General features: G+C 40.9%; 1 protein-coding gene across 6 annotated transcripts in view; it reads right to left on the reverse strand.

The window, feature by feature from the left end:
- The window catches only part of LOC107218896 (RNA-binding protein Musashi homolog 2), a 137,245-nt gene that overhangs the window by 44,960 nt on the left and 74,206 nt on the right, over nt 1–18,079 (reverse strand). For 2 of the 6 annotated variants that reach the window (XM_015656933.2, XM_046742573.1), the window contains exon 1: nt 14,648–15,865. The exons of the other annotated variants lie outside the window; for them this stretch is intronic. In XM_015656933.2, the coding sequence (XP_015512419.1) occupies nt 14,648–14,679 (32 nt within the window). In that variant the 5' untranslated portion in view covers nt 14,680–15,865. Of the gene's footprint in view, nt 1–14,647; nt 15,866–18,079 lie in introns of those variants that run through there. 6 annotated transcript variants of the gene reach the window in all.

Raw genomic sequence — 18,079 nt, forward strand, 5'->3', positions numbered from 1 at the left:
AAACCGAATCGCCGTCGTCAGCAATTCTTGCAAATATCCTTCTTCCTTCCTTACGTTCTTTATATCATGTATCGAACTACATGCATTGCTATCAAGATATACCCGTACACATTATATCCGTCATTCCCTATTTTATAGGGTATGTGTAATGCGCATATGCGATACTGCAGCACCCACTCGTGTATTATTACAACACATGGGTAAATATGTACAGGTGGTTGATCCCTCGGCAACTCCCGCAGGCTTTGCCCGCCATTTCGAAAATACATCAAGGAAAAGAAGGAAAAAAAAAAAAAAAAATAACTACAACGAAAATGACGAAACCGATACGGGTATGGTCACGGAAAAATATATAGCTTGTAGTTAAGCTCTTTGCAACGACAGAGCGAGATAAAGAGAGACAGAGACAAGGCGTGAAAAAGGATTGTCTTCATTTTTCTTCCCCTCGTGCGGCACGTCGAAATCTTGAACCGTCACTGTTATCGCGTACAGGGAAAAGGGACTCCAGACGAAGATGTTTGTTCGTAGTTGGAAATGATTTGGACCTTCCAGCGCCAAAGACGCGACCCAGACCGAGACCATTTCGATTTCCCTCCCTCTTTTCAGTCTCTTCAGCTTTCGTCTTCCTCCATGCGTGTATATTGTATGTATATATATATAAACACGAAAATGTGCATACCTATGCACTCTGTTATACGAGATCGGTCCTGGCCATGCACGAAGATAATGCGGCTATTCATCTCGAGACTCAAGAGGGTAGAGAGGATGAGATTATATATATATATGTATGTATATAACGTTTGAAAATATGTAAAAGTACCGTGGTATGTTGCAGCAGGAGAGAATTAGTAGAATGTACAGAGAGCATGAAGGAACTCTGAAGGCATAAGGTGTACATATATATATATACACACACCATTAGCAGATTAAAAGGAGTAGCTTTGAAAACCGATAACGGATCTTCTCAACTTTTCGACTTAACGGCAGAGACTTCAGATATATATATATATATATCTTTATATATATATAGACTTGCACCCTGCAAAACTCCGCTCTCTTCTTTCCCAGCTACTACACGGTTCTATATATTATACATATTATACATTAGATTGTATCAATAAAATCATTTCATGATAAATCTACTCTTTAAAAAGTTATCAAAGGTGAATAAATGCTTTTTGATCTTAAATAACTTTTAAAAGAGTAAATTTATCACAAAATGATGGAAAAAGACCTTTTTTTGTAGAACGTTCAATTCCCTACACAAATTACACGTTCTGGTCTTGTCGGTACACGAGCGTTGACGAGTTATAAAATTACAGGGTAAAAAAAAATAAAAAAAATACAAAATTTCCCGTGTCATTTGAGTGGGAAATAGAAAGTCGCGATGATGCACCTTTAAATGTTAATAACAAGAGCTGAAACTTGGACAGCATCTTTTTTTCGTCGTTTTCAAACAATATTTTCGACGTGAATTTTGAAATAAAAAAAAAAAAAAACAATCGTCGTTTTTTTTCATACAGTCTAGTATACATACATACATATTATAATTACTTTATATCTCAATATACATGTAAGTATGTATTCGCAAGAACCTCTCTATCCCTCAAACGGCCCGTGGCAACATTAACGGAGTCGAAAAAGCAGGGAGAAATAGAGAAAGAGAGAAAACGTAAACATATACGTACCTATGTATTATACATATACATGCCTACCAATATACACAACTTTCGTATTATACGCTCATTATAATTCGCTTTCGCGAGGAAATTAATTACTTTCTTTCTTTCTTGTAGCTTTCTTCGTTTACGAGAACATGCAAAAGTAAATTTATTTATCGACTATAATTAAGACTGGTAAATATCCCTCTCTTTTTCCCCTGTACAATTAATTGCCATTTCCTAAACAATGTATATGAAAAAAAATCACATCTCTCAGAGGTTTTCAGCAAAACTAATCGAGAAAAATGAGGATCGAATCCTTTATCGCCATGCAAATGACGCAGAGAATACCGCGGGACTAGATTTTCGCACCGATGGTTACAGTAATTAAAAATGCCGATACAATACGAAATACGCGTATGACGCAGACGTAACGCGTGTCGTCTCGTTAGTCATTCGACGTTTTGTCCCAAAGTACCGATAAACACGTCGAGCGCAACACAGCGCCGTGCCTTTTGACCAGGCGTTTAGTTATCCGACCGGCTTCGACTTCACAACTATACCCACGTCGCTATTGCCGCTGCTGTTGCTGTCGCTTGTTGTGAAAAGCTTGCAGCTGTCGTTCCCAGCCTGCAACCGACAAATCCGCCGTTCCTGCTATACGACCAAACCCTACAGCCTACGTAAACTGATTTCGCACGAAACCGCACAAAGGCAAAGATTTTTAACGACTGTTATACGATAAGGATCGCAAACTGGTGAGAAAAAGAAACAACATTAGCGACAAATCGTTTCTGATTTTTGTACAATTTTCAAGGTGAGTATAAAATTAAATAGCACAAAGCCGAGTCAAAGTTGCGACTTTTTAGCATTTTCAACGTTACAATGTTGAACAGCAAAATTTATCGATATATTCAATCGTGTCGCCTACGCTACAAATTATGATCAGCTGGAAGCAAGCGTTTGTACAAACAAATACGTTATAACCGATGGTAAATTTATTTATAATTCAGAGGCCACAGCCTCTTGGCGGAGTTTTACGACGGGTCTTAAAACAGGTTATTCTTCTTATACCGCGTACGTCGCGATGCACATCGAGGGCGAAACTCCATCGCAGCAAAATAGCGGCAACAGCGGCACCGCGTAGATACGTTAAAAATTTTCGCCAATCTTTTTGCAAAAGTATTAAGAAATATAACGGTTCAAGCCTACCAACGATACGTCTACTATACATGTGTTATACCACGTAACTATAGTTATCAGAGAAACTTTATCCACGTTGCTTTTTATTTCATTTTATAATCAACTTGTGGCAAATATTATTCTTACAATCCCAACGTTATTCAAACGTCCAATATTGCGGCGACACCGGTTTCCCCTAAAACTTTTCACGGTAGCCGTACCAAAATGAGAATAAATTGGGGGGTTTATGGGTTCGAGACGAGGTCGAGGATCCCAGGCCATCGGGGTTCCGACCAGCCACTCCGGGGAGTTCGAATCCACCAGGTGTCTCGACAAAGCCCCGTTCAACCGAGAACAATGCTGGTTTTTAGGGGGGCACGAGGCACCCTCTTATACGAGAGCACGTTTGCCGCTGCTGCTGCTGCTGCTTTTACTGCAACCGGAAGTCTAAATTGCACTTCCTATTATTTATAATTCTATTTTACGAGAGTACGGGATATACGGAATTCGGCGTAATTTGATCCCGTATCTTGACATGGTCGAAAAGTAGTTGCCAGAAATTAACGATCGATGGATCTTGCATCGTCGAATTTGTTCAGACACTCTTCTTTCTCTCTAAAGAGGTGAAGTAAAGTTGACGATACAACGTAAGGCGGAAATATTCCGAAATAACATTTGATACTCGGTAATAATGTACGACGTACGACTGTCGTTAATTTTTCAACAATGAATCTGTAAAAAGAAAAAAAACCGACTAACCTCTCGATGGTTACAATCGCTCTCATATATCATACGATTAACTTCAAAGTTTCCAAATTTTTATCCAACAGACAACAATAACCCGACGGGGGTTGAAATTTCGTCAACGGTACGACGGTGACGACAAGAGTATTAATTTGAATGACGATAATAACAATGGTACAACAATGCTTCGTCGCGTAGACGGCGAGAGGACGTGAAACGATTCGACTTGCAGGTCTGGGAAAAGAAACAACGAAGAATATGAAGTTAGTGCACGCGCATTCGTCTCTCGTCTCCTCGTTTCAAACTGACGAGAAGAAGAGCATACACGAGAGACGACGCGATGTCATTAACGTACGCGCTACGTTATAACGAGCGAGTGAAGTTACAACGAGAAGTACAAGGTGGCAAGTTGTACGATGTCGGGGTGAACGACAACAAAGAATTCGACTACGATCAAGCAGGTTCGTAATAAATAAATAAATAAATAAATAAATAAATAAATAAATGAATGAATAAACGAATGAGAAAAGAAGACGTACAGACTTGATTCGAATACCTACACGGCATGTGTGTGTGTGTCTGTGTGTTTCTTCTACATGCATACATAAGTTTGTATAAACGAAGGAGGAGAAGAAGAAGAGGAAGAAGAAGAGGAAGAAGAGGAGGAAGAAGAAGAAGAAGAAGCAGACGAAGAAGAAGAGGAAGTTCTAAAAGCCCGGGGGTGGTGAGTAAAGAAGACAAATAAGGAGGTGCCTTGTTTAAAAAAGAGGGAGGGAAGGATATTGCCCGCGTATAAAGAGAGGCTGAGGATCTTCCTCGTGCCTCGGTGATGCCAAGCACAACCCCACCATCGTCGTCGTCCCACCCCTGCTGCTTCCAGACTTTATCGTCCCGCTGCAGGGCGCCGCGGAACAAGCAAACGCGGCATCACGGCTTCACCACCACCAGCGGTTCTCATCTCTGAAGATGAGAAAGAAGGAGAGCAAAGAAGAAAGGAAACAAAGAAAAACGAGGAAACTATTTAATACGAATGAAATTATTTATTCTACCAAAATTCATTTCCTATACTAGACTTGTAAGATTCAACTGACTACGTGAGAATTAAAAAATGTTTTAAAGACGCGAGATCGAAGTTCGTAATAAGATTAACGCAACGATGGAGGATTTTTATGCGGAAAATCATTGTACTTGAAATTTTGAACTTCAACTCTTTCGGAAACGATATATATAAAGTTGGAAAATAGTGATTTTATTTCCCAATGCTTGGTAATTCGTTACGTTGACGTCACTCTCGAATTTCAACCCTATTAAAAGGCGATGAGAATTTTTAAAAAATAAAAAGAGACTGTTGTAAAACTTGCACGGAATTAGATATTTGGACCGATATTTCACGGCGCAAGGATACGCATGAAATCAAACATCCATCCATCCATTCGCTCATCGATCCATATCTATAGCTGAAAAAGGTTTTTGAGGCAGTTCACCCGGACTTCCATCTTCCTTGTACGGCGGCCATGCTTATTATAGACTCTCGTGAGGGATAAAAGTCAAAGAGGAGAATGAGAAGAGAAGAAAAAAAAAAAAAAGAGCGTGTTCCCGTTCAGGGAAGGCGAGGGTAGTTTTGCGGGCATGACGGAGGCATTCCTGATCTACGGACCCTCAAAAACACACAGCCTCTCACAGTCTGCAAGCAACACGAACACCCACGCATCCATATTCCTCCCGAGAGCGAAGAACCCATCGTTTTGCTGGATTGCCCCCATGGTCAGTGGATCTCAATTCGATTTATCTCATCGACGTCGATATTATTAAATCAAACTCGATAATGCGTACGTACAAGAAACAGAAACAAGATACGCTTCAGTTTGTAAAGATCTTTAAACAACTCGTAAGTTTTCATCAAAATTATACTCGACTATTACGTTGTCGTATATTGCTTGAAATCTTGTTACATTCCGTTTTTCCATATCCTTATTATTACGTGTGAAAAAATTTTGTCGCCAAAGTGGGAAAGGTTTGAACAGACTTGAATTTTCAATGTCCCAAAACTGAGAATTTCAATAAACAAATACATGGAAAAGAACCAACAAAGAATAAAAAAAAAGAATTGACTAAAATGGGTAAACGAGAGGAGTAAAATCGAGTCATCCGGAAGATCGGAGACTGCGTTTTGGGACAGGGAGTAAAAGTCCGTTCGTGTTTGTAATTCTCGACTTGGGAATGGAATGTTATACCTGCTGCCTCGAACAGATCTCAGCATCAGGCGTAGCAGCAGCGGCAGCAGCAGCAGCAGCGAAAGTAGTCTGCAGCTCCTTGTGCGATGATAAAATGTGGTTTTATCGGATGAGAAACTCGCGACCCAGACGGACAAGATGTAATCGACCATTGCAGAGTAACTCCGCGTTTATAGGATACGGTAGACAAAAATGGCAAATTTTTTTCATCCGCACCACTTCGCCAAACATCCACTTTCCAAAATTATGCAATTATATAAATTACAGTGAATGTTGCAAAACCGCACCGGTTAGCGATTTTGGACGGATTTGCGCATTTCTCTTTCTCTCTCTCTCTCTTTATCTCTCTCTCTCTTTATCTCTCTATTTCTTCATTTTTATTCACCCGCTTTCAATCGAACAATGGCTAATATATACATAACAGTGAGAAATTTTCGTCGTAAGGTTTTGAGTTTCTATTCCTCGAGTATAAAACAAAAAAAAGACGATAAGAGTTGCACCTGAAAATGTCCCGTTCAAGATTTTTTTCGCCTAGGGCGTTTCAAACAGAAGAAGGAAGATAAAAACACACCCCTGGCAAAATGAAAAAACAAATAGGGGAGAAAAATCGTAAAGTTTTATTTATAACACGGTATGGAAGCTTTATTATGCAACCAAACCTTTTACCTCGTATAATGATCTACGTTCTAAACATACACACACACACACACACACACACGTTTAACCAACGCTTGTTAAAGAAGTTTAAAAACTGGGTTAAACTCGGATATACGTCATCTGATTAAAAAAAAATCTTTCCATAATCCGCCCAGCGTTGTTACATTGTGTCATTACATTGCACAGAAAAATTTCCTACAGGCTAGTCAATTTAGGCTAATCAGCAAAAAAAAGAAGATATTAACAAAAATTCATTCAACAAATAGCCCGGAACTTCACGTACCAATAAATAAACTTAAACGTTACGTGGTCTCCATACGCATGATAATAAATCGAATTTCCTACCGTATACGATAATTACACGAGTAGTAAATTAATTTTACATCCTACATAATTGATTAGATACGTGTGATAGATTTTGTTTTATTGCTTAGTTTAACACACGATCTAATCGACGATCAGACGAACCGTGTGGCCGTTTCTAAATGTTCCGCAAGAGTTGCCGTGAATATTCTACATTGTATATTATATACATGTGTGTGTATATATATATATATATATATATATATATATATATATATATATATATATATATATATATATATATATATGTAATATTGTACATATAAAGATATCGTATAGATTTTTCTTTGTGAGAAGTGTATGTGATAACCAGTCATTCGTAATAATTGAAGGGGGGTGGGGTAAAAAAAAAGACGAAAATAGCGTAAGAACGAGGTAAAAAATAACGTACTTGTCGCGTTGAATGAAAACCTGGATCTGTACGTTCATACCTATGCGTTCTATGTACCTACCTATCGTATATTATGTAGATATACACCGTGTTGAAACATCAAACGACGGGAATGTACGCGGTTGGAAATAATCTTCCCGCAACGGTTCCGTTCCATTCTCGTGACCGATATTATATATATAAGCCCGGAAGAAAAACCGTCTATCCTTACGCGTAATCCGCGCCGATGTTGCGTCACGCGTTAGTTTTGCCTTATTTGTCATTTCTTTTTTTCAATACGTTTTTTTCCCTCTCGCATTTTCTCCTTTTCTGCAAACTCGCTTTTTTCCCCCTCGCGAGACAGGTGAAACCCGGCATACGTATATTGCGACAAAACAGAAACACGAAGAATATGAGAAAAAGATGGATTTCAATTTTTTAAATTCAACCCACCTTGGCAGGGTGAAGATATTCAAATTTACCGAATTGTGAACGTTGAATGAATTATTTTTCTGATACACGTGTCTTGTGTGTCGTAGACTTTGTAAACCTTCATTCGATATATTCATCGTCGGTCGAAATTCAACTTACCGTTAACAACGTTTCAGCCAAAATTATATCTCAATTTCAGAAATAGACAGTAATACGTGAAGATAAGTATCTACGTTTATACATATATAACAAGAATGCGCATGTTTGAAGGTGTTTTAAACGAGATGAAAAAAGATGTGATTCGATTTTGGACCTTTTCAAAAGTATCTAAACAAACTCTTACTATCAAAGAAATATAGTCCAGAAGTAAAAACAAGATTACCTAAAAAAATAAAGTGCTCGAATTCCGTTCACAATTCCCTTTTCGCAAGATACGAATAAAATTTGAGTCAAATTTGGAGAAATTTTCCAAAGAAAGGCTGGTGAATTTCACGGAATATTCCGAATAAACTAATCACCGATGCAGGGAAAAATTTCAGAGAGGACAGTGATCGTGAGCCGAGAAGGCGCGTCTTAAATCGGTGGTTATTCCGCGTCGTCGAGAGCCAGAGCTAAAAAGGCCGAGAAGCAGTATTAGATCCTGTACAGCGTCGTGCCGAGAGGCAAGGAAGGCAGCAGGGTCGGTGGAGCGGAACAATGAGACGAGAAAGAAATGACCGCGAGAATAAAAAGTGAAAAGTAAAAATGGTACGTGAGGTAAACGAATGGCCTGGCCTTGGCGTCGCCCGAGGAGGAGGATGAGGACGAGGACGAGGACGAGGAGGAGGAGGAAGAGGAGGGAGGAGAGCGAGAGGGAAGACGAGACGGCGACGCCGCCGCCGCGACGCTGCAGAGCCGAGGAGAGGAGGATGATCGAGATCCGGCGAGAAACGAGGCTCTTCTCCCCCCTCCCCCCCCAACGCTTCGCGAATTTTTCATCTCTCCAAAAGTCTCGATCGCTCCCGACCACCGAGCAGAGGCCAACCACCGTTTTGGAGGCCAACGACGGGGATCAGAAATGGAGGAAAAACAACCGGCTTATGACTGTATAAGTACACCGTCCGTCCGGAGCGTTCCCGAGACGAGAGAGAAGCGAGTCGCGAATCGTCGCGCGAGTGCATCTCCGAAACGATCCGGCATTGAACGGGAAAAAAATGTCATTGCAGATGATTTTACTTCTGTCGTGGTGAATATATGGACGGAAATTATTATATTCGGAGTCAAATTTACGTCAATTGTAGCAGATCTGAGTATATTGTGGCGCTTGCTATTGGTTTTGTGAGTTTTGTTATACTTGTAGTCGGATATGTAAATCTTGCCACAATTGCTGTAAATTTGACCCAAGAAAAAGCTAAAATATTTTACTTTCCGTGAGTGAACTGAGATCTGAAACTCGGAAATTTGGAAGCGGCTGAAAACTTGATTTTTATCTTCGTTTTATACCGAAGAATACTGTACTACAACATTTGCAGGATAAAAAATATCCGAGAAATCGTGAAAGTGAATGAAAAAAAGATGGAAATTTGCGTGAATGCTGGGTAAAAAATTAATTTCCGAAGATATTCTTCGACGCAGAAATTTTAACTCTACAACTTTGATACGAAACTTTTTTCCACATTCCTTACCTGTGACGAAATAATCGCGTCAAACTATAACTACCTTAATTTCTGGTTAATTTTCGCAATTTCACGGATCCTGCAGATTTGCGTGTAACAAGATTCTTGGGTATAAAGTGAAAATGAAAATCAAGTTAGCATCCACTTCCAAATTTTTGAGGTACAGGCCTTGGTTTACCGGATTAAAATTTATTCGAAGGAACAGCGGAGCGGCGATTGTATCGACAGAGCGAGCGAAAACTCGCACTTTTTTTAACGGTTTCCTTTTCTCTTCCGATAAGCAGTAAGACACTAATTGTTGAAATCGGTTGAGAAATTGTTTGTAGAGTTTGCAGTTGTGCCTGCAGTCCGGTGATTGGCAAAAAGTCAAGAAAGTTGAGCGAAACGCCCCGTGTAAATATATCTGCAGCTGATTCTCGCTAGCTTTAAGATAATGACGAGGTATTAATAATGTTTGAAATTTCTTTACCAGTTTTCCGAACTTTGCTTAGCAGCTAGCCACACAAGCGCGATCGTAAACCTTGTAATTTGGAAAATTTTTAATGGGATTTTATTGCTCGGAATAAAGAATATTACTACAGTGTAATATACGATTATGCTGAAATCGTCGATGAAACGATTGACAATTTCGAAAGCCTTTTAACCATGACTTTGAGTAATTACCGACAAACGACGATGATAAGGCAAAATAAAGAAAAAAGCCAACCTACGGGCGAAATCCTATTTGGTATTAAGTTGTTCGTTTGTTTCTTTTTTTCATTTTGTTATTTCATTTCCTGGGAAAACCGTTCGTGTTGAAGATCGTTGCAAAGTATCATTAATAAAGCGTCGCGCGAAAAGAAGAAAACAACTTTTTCCTTCCGAGGTTGTAAGAATTCTTCTCGTTCTTTTATATCTTATTTAACTTGGTTGTATTACAATTATTATTATTGTTACTGTTATTAACACTGGTTACGATCGTACACGGCATGCGTTTATTGCGATTATTAGCACGGCGCGAAGCTTTTAGTACAAAATCGTGTATACGCCTAAACGGGAACAGCTCACATAAATGATCTGCAAAACCGATTATACGCACCCTGCGGGAGGACGCAAATGTGTCGACGGTGTAGCGTAGTACACAACAATTGTGCAACCTTGTATATTCCGCATGTTTCAGTTTCATTGCGATACCAAAAATCGAAAAACCAGTTAGCGACGTGAACTCGCGAACAACATCTCCTCGTACGCGATTCGATATTACTATTATCACGTACGCACAGTACTGCATTTCCCCGCAGTCTGCTTTCTATCTATTCGAAAATAGAAAAAATTATCAAAAGCGTATTCTAAGTCAGGGACTAATCGCAAGTACAATAACGCGAGCACGTATATCCCCGAGTTAAATACCGTAAACGGACACTTTCACGGGTAATGATAGCCCGCGGATAAGGCGTGCATTACAATCTTCGACAAACGCGTCGGTAATGCGAAAGAATTTCACGTCGCAGGTTAAGTAACTAACCTTTCAAATATACCAGCTACGAGTTCACGGTGGAGTGATTTTCGTCAAACGATTGCAAAACTTTATCGTACCGTTCCTCAAAGTTTTACATACACGTACGTTTCTTCGACGTTGGGTGGGTAATGGGTATAGATCTAAACGTAACGTTTTTCACCTCGCGTCGGTGTTTTTGTCGACTTTTGAAAATAAATCGCGATCGAATAATAGGGTATACAACTCGTTTGTACTCTCCATGCGAGAGAGAAGCAACGAGCTCGGTTTCTCTCGTAATAAGTACACACATAAAATACGTACACGAGGAACAGAGTATACATGTATATGCCGATCCTTCAAAGTCCCCCCGGAGTCTCGCGAGAGTCGTAGAATTTCCAATTTTTTATATTTCACTCCAAACTGTACCAATTTTTCCTTCGATTTCGACCCAACTTTATCGATTGACTTTACTTTTCTCCTGCAACTCGAACGTTGTCCGTCGTTCGTAGATGTTGTAATACGTGTCTATCTATCAGCTTCAAGAACTTTCGGAAAACTTGCCCGTCTGTGCATAGATGATGGAAGCGCGTCTGCGTAGAGAAAAATAATTATAAGAAAGGATAAAAAAAAGGTGGAAGATAATAGAGAAGAGAAAGAGAAAGAGACAGAAGGGAGTTTCGGGGGTGAGAGGGATATAGATGCACGATTCCGGATAGAAAAAGCTCCCTCTCTGCCGGGCTTATTGGGTGCTTTTAACCGTTTGACCTACAAAGACAAACGGAGAATACAACGACTTTTTGTTAACGTAGCGAGAAAAACTTTCCTTTGGTACGAAAATGAAACTACCTTTCCTCTTCTATGTTACATTGTTGTACACGTGTGTGTAAGCCTATACGTAGGTCACGTATATACGATGCAGCTATTAGCCCGGATGCAATTTGGGTTAAAATTTTGCACGTTGGAGTTGTTGGTTCTTCACAACGGATCGGAGAACCCGTAAATAGAAGAGACCGATCGACGATTTCTTTCCGTCCAGTTCGGACCACCGCAAAGCGTTTATATAAACTCTCCACAGTATTTTAACCCGAGTAGCAAAGTCATTATTTTCACGGATAGGCGGAGTCGTGCGATAAAATAAAAGAAGAAAAAAAAGGAGAGAGTTTCGAGTCGAGTATCGAGGGAAGTATTTTTCTTTTCTTTTTGTTTTTTCAGCGAGCCTATCGATTATTATCGTTACGGGTATTAAATTTTCTCGGAAGGTATCATACGGGTTTGAATAAATGTTCGTTACGGTAATGGTGAAAAAAGTTAAACAACAATTTCGTTACGCAACAACAAACGTTCGCATACCTACCGTGTCGAAATATTTCGATCATTTTTACGCAATTCTCCAAACCGTTTCTGCCACGCAACGACGTTAAAGTAAAAGATAAGCCGTAGGAGAAACGCGTCGGTGTCGAACACAACGTAGCGTGTCTCCTCCCTCCCTCGCCACCCAGACCGCTGCACAAACTAAAAATCTACGCAACAACGTGTAACGTGCGAATTCTGCATACAGTATCGCCCGGTACCGTACGTACAACGAACAATCCATACGGCCGGTCGATATTTAACGCATGAACGAGTTCCGTGAGTCTCGGCGTCGCGTCGAGGATGAGTTTGACAGTTCCCGGAGAGGAGAGGAAGGGAAGAGAGAGAGAGAGAGAGAGGGAGAGAGAGGGAGAGGGAGAGGGAGAGAGGTAGGTAGGTACATCGGCGTGCGGAACAATGGGAATCCGTAGAAGGACGATGAGGAGGAGGGAAGAGGGCGAAGGGTTGGAGGGGGTTCGTCGACGGAAGGGGAAGAGAGCAGAGAGGAGAAGAAACAGCGACGGGATGGGGGGGAGAAAGAGGAAGAGTCAGACGCGGTGTGGAGATGGAAACTCTCTGTCAGCCACCACGTGCATCGACCGTCGCTGCTGCTGCTGCTGCTACGAGTTGGGTTCAACTTCTTCGTCGCCGGCGTATGTAAATACATGCACACACACACACACACACACTGACACACGTGCTCCGGGGATTCGCGCGAGTTCCTTGAAACTACGAAGGATCGTCGAAGATGAAGGAAATTTAAAACAGAATGAAAACACAAATGGAAGAAAAAAAAAAAAAAATAAATAAAAATCGTCTGTATTCTATACGATAATATAGTATATATACGTATACATATATTGAAACTTTGTCGAATGGGAGATTTTTTCTGATTTTTTAGAATATACAACGTAACGATGTATATGGTGAAACGATAGCTAACGGTAGAAAATGTACAGTATTTATTGGCGGATACCGAAAGACGTCTGGAATATTCTCGCTCGCTGCTCGCAGCGTAACAAACGCGTTGAATAGCGTAAGCCCGTCGAGAGGAGAGGAGAGGAGAGAAGAGAAGAGAAAAAACCAGAGTGAGAAAGGTAGGCGGAGAGGGGGGAATAAAGAAGATAAAAAAAAAAAAGGAAAAGGCCGAGGAAGCAGAGAAAGAAAACGAAGGGAAGAATCTATCGGAACGAACGTGACTTTCAAGGGTAAGTCGAACCCTGTCCGTTGTGTGCCGATGGGAAAGAAAAATACTTACAGACGTACAATGCGTACGTAACGCACACGTATATATATATATATATACACACATATGTGTGACGTACATAACGAAGAACCGCGTGATGGGTTTAAATTAAGTTTGTGGAATGCGATGCAACGGTGACGGCTGGGGGATTTGCGACTAGGTAAATAACGAAATACTCTTCTTTTCCCTTATTGAAAATATATATACATACATGTACGTTCCAGTTTCCATTTCGCGCGAAGAATAAAAAGGAAAAAACCTTTCAATATAATCAAACAAACAACTTTCCAGAACATCGTCGTTCGATTCGCATGGATAACTAATGTGAATTGTTTTTTTTTTTTGTTTTTTTTTTTTGTCATGTACGTTAAAAATACGTTACACCTACGCGAAGCGAGCCAACTATGTGTACGGATACGCAGGCAATAGCTGCTTCTGCTTGCAGTACGTGATGCATAATATTAGGAGAGAGACAAACACACACGCGCACACGTCTATGACGTGTGCGAACTGTATACCGGAAACCTAGATGCACCTAAGTACATGTGTTACACGACAGAGAGCAAGACCCAGATAGTTGTTATGTAATTAAAATACAACACCATCGTTGGTAAATAATATAATACCCACCCGGTAAGTTACGTTTTGTTATTCGTGTTACCATGGATATACAGAGAGACAACGATGCAGCGTGCATATTTATGTCTATTACAATACACAGGTAGAGTATATACCTATATAATAACAACAATAATCTGCCGATTTATTATTGTTATTACTATTATTACCGAGTAAGAGGTATACATTATAATTATATTTACGTATGTAAATAATGAGAAATAAGACCGGGGCAGAGAGCTTGTTACATGTAGCATTGCGAGCATGACGATGACGATGACGAAGATGAAAGACATCGACAACCAACCAACCAACCAACAAACAAAAATAAGTAAATAATAAGATAAACATGACTTTCTAACAAAGTGTACATTGTAAGACAATAAATTACGAATTGAGAAACACGCAGTATTGCTTAGCACACGACGACACGACGCGTCCGTTCTCCAGCTCGTGCCAACGGTAAGAGAGAAAAAAAGGGAGAAAAATGACGAAGAAAAAAAAAAAAAAAAATACAGCAACACCGTGTATCGTCGATCAAACTGCAAAGGACGATTCGATCCTCTGTACCTGCGTACGAAAATAATAGAGGAAGAGGAACGAGGACGAGGCGTGACGTGCGTGTGCCAGTTATTTTCTCTCATTGTGCTTTGCTTACCCTACGGCCGGGAAAGTTGTGTACGGAAACATCCCTAGGAGGGGGTAGTAAAAGACGGTGCAAAACGCGCGTTTCTTCCTCGCCGCTTCCGCCGCTGCTGCTTTACTTTCCCCTCTTCCTTATCGTTATATTTTTCTTTTTAATTTCCTTCTCCTTCGCCGTGAGAAACGATTATGTATCACTTCGATTCGCAGCTTCGTTCTCTCCCGAGGTTCCTCGCGCTGTCACGTGTACGAATTGACGGTGATAACAACAACGACAACACAGCGAGATCGAAAACACGGCGAACCAAGATCGGCACGCGACGCGCGGCTGCGGCAAAAACTATTTATTTACCTCACCTCGAACGAAACGAGGAACAAAGACGAGCGAAGGCTCCTTCTTTATTTCACTTCACTTGTTTACTTCTTTTTCTTTCTTTATTTCATATGTTATTTATTTCCTCGCCGATACGTGTGAACTGTCCGTTGCTGTTAATTGTTATTTATCAATAACGATTTAAGGATCTTCGTTTAAAAACACAGAAGACAGACAGACTCTGAGCGCTGCTGTCGTTAGTTTCCACAAAAACACACTTTGACGATACTCTATCCGGATCTCACACTTTGAACAAACGAAGAAAACTACGACGATTTTACCCACGTTTCCAATTTATATATCATAAATATATGCAACGACCGTTTGCGTCGTCTGGTCAATCGTCCGCATTTCACTCACCAAACTCACTCTCACATCGATTTCCTTTCTTCTTCTTTCTATCCTTGCATCTATTCCTCCGTATTATCAAAGAATCACACACTAGTTTCCGTACGTGAACAGGTTAATTGACCAATCCGCTCAACCGTCAAGTATCGTCATCGCGTCAACGTTCCAGCGTAGGAAGGAGAAGCGGGGGGGTGTAAAAAGGGGGCGGCGGGGGCGGCACGGGAGGTTACAACAACAATATCAATATCAAATAGTAATACCAAATAAATGAGAAATACACCGATATACGGACATACGAGCGTCGATTGAGAACAGCGGCTGCCGGGGTGGCGAGGGGGGAGGGTGGGGGGTGTGTGTGTGGGTGGCGGGTGGTCGGAGGGGGCGGCGAGCGGGGAGTTTTCTAATAAATATTAAACACACGGAAAACACAACTCTCTACGCGCTAAAGAGACCGGAGAACGAGAACGTAATACAAGCAGAGTCGCGGTGCGTCTCTCGCGTCGGCTGGCAGCTGTGCGCCGCTTGCCGTTCGTCGACCGTTTTCTCGGGTTGAAAGGTGGGGGGGGGGGAGGGGGGGGGCGAACCCCTGCGCCCCGGCGGACGGAGGGCGAACTATAAACCGGCGAAGCCCCGCGGGCGCCGAAGCCCTTCGACTCTCTGCCTGGAACTCGGATGGATCGGGGGTTCTCACTGTTCTCAGGGCTGACGATGAGAGGCAGAGCGACCCCCTTAAGCCGCGCAGCGATTCTCAACCCCCGCTTCGCTTCTCGCTCGGTGGATGGATGGATGGGGAATTCTGTAAGTCGCATCGACTACGCCGGTACGCGTTTCACGCGAATTTATTGCGCTATTTCAATTGAATGATCGTGATTTAAGGTGTGAGAGTCGAACTGTACGACGTCTGAAACGAAGGTGTTCCGATTTCTCTCTCTCTCTCTCTCTCTCTTTCTCTTAGGTTAAGTTAATTATAAGTAAAAATTCTCACTCACAATGTATGTATCGCTTGCTCTTTGTACCTAAGGGTTACCGCCCTCGCACGATAAAAATATGTTTTATTTCTATTTCTATTTCTATTTCCGTTATCGTACGTAACCTAATTGTATCGATTTATGTCGATCTGTTGTCTCCAAGATTTTTCCTACTTGTTTTGTTTACATGTTATGTTTCGTTTCCGCGAGGTTATAACCGAGGCATACGTAAAGAATCAATCTCTGACTGTTTCTCTCTGCGAAACATATAAAAGCAATTTTTAGATTTTGGATACTCGACGAATACCTTGTTTTATAATTTCATCAATTCCAACTGAGAAAAATAGACGTTCATTCACGTTCACGCATACAACGAATGAGTCAAAGATTCTGTGTACAGAAAAAGAAAAACGGTATTCCTCTCAAGTTGAAATTCGAAAACAATTTTTTTTTCTTTATAGACATTTCATGCCGATACACGTATATCCCGTCATTTATTCGCGGTATGACGATTCGTGCGACGAATTTCCTCGTACCTTTCGATGAAACTACCTACCTACTGCTTATCGGAAACTGGTTCTAACTGCACATGATTTTTCTGTAAAAGGACCGACGCAGATCGGTGTTTTGCGTAATTGCAAAAGCGGTCTGCAGTGCAGGGAGTCCGACGCGACTGGTTCGTCATTGTTTACCCATTGTTGGCGTATTCACGCCTGTAGCTGCGAATACGTCGCATAATCTCGGACGAGGATAAATTTTTGGGAATCTTGTCTGTACACGCGCGTCCGTGAACCTGTGATTAACGCTGCAAGCGTGTGTGTTTCGTACCTGATGCGAACGAGCCTGTTTGCTATTCGCACGGCGTTCCGAGAGTATAATAACGAAAGCTGCATGCTCCAGAACTGTATAACACTTGCAGCCTGGACCCAGACAATGGCGGATTCGTATAAATTCCGATTTTCAATTCGACGTACGTGCAGAAATAGGTGTAAAAATCATTCGCAGTTAAATCAACATCCGAATGCTACACGGTGACGTTGGTGAATTAATTTTTTAACACGATGACTCTCGCTTGTACGTCAAACTTACAGAAAACAGTAATTATATATTTACACGAGCAAAGCCTTGCGTCATTTACGCACACTCCTGCTGTTGTTATTCTTGCACACAAATGAAATATAGACTAGCAGTTGTTCACGAAATCTTCCAATTAATTAATTACAGGATCGTTAAGAAAGGCCTTATCTGCAGCTGCGAGAGCCATTGTCGTTTTATTTCTCTGCAATGACAAGTACAATGAGTTTCTTCTACGAGTCATGATCAGGAGAAATTAAAAAAAAAAAACGCTTTTCATTCATCAGCGAAGGTCTCTCACTTTGTTGACAAGTATACTGCCGCTTTGAAAAACAGACCGACGCACGTGCAAACGTATTTGACGCGAGACTCTACCGACAATGAATGAGCCTCTCGATACACAGAAACTTGAATCACTGCAGCGGCTAACTTACTGTTGGCTTGAATACAATTTACTCGTATTTAATTTTTATCTTTTTGGTTGTAATTTATACACAGTATTCTCGCAATCATTGTACGTACTCGCATATCGCACAGCGTGCAACGATTTGCGGTAACATAAAAACTATTCGATGTTTACATCCCTTCCAAGAGATTATCTTTATTTTCTAATAATGCAGAGTTTCAGATCGAAAATTTCATTGTCTCTTAAAAATGAAATTCTCAAAAAACAGATTTCCATTAA

This window comes from Neodiprion lecontei, chromosome 6 (assembly GCF_021901455.1).
Source record: "Neodiprion lecontei isolate iyNeoLeco1 chromosome 6, iyNeoLeco1.1, whole genome shotgun sequence".
Classification (NCBI taxonomy): domain Eukaryota; kingdom Metazoa; phylum Arthropoda; class Insecta; order Hymenoptera; family Diprionidae; genus Neodiprion; species Neodiprion lecontei.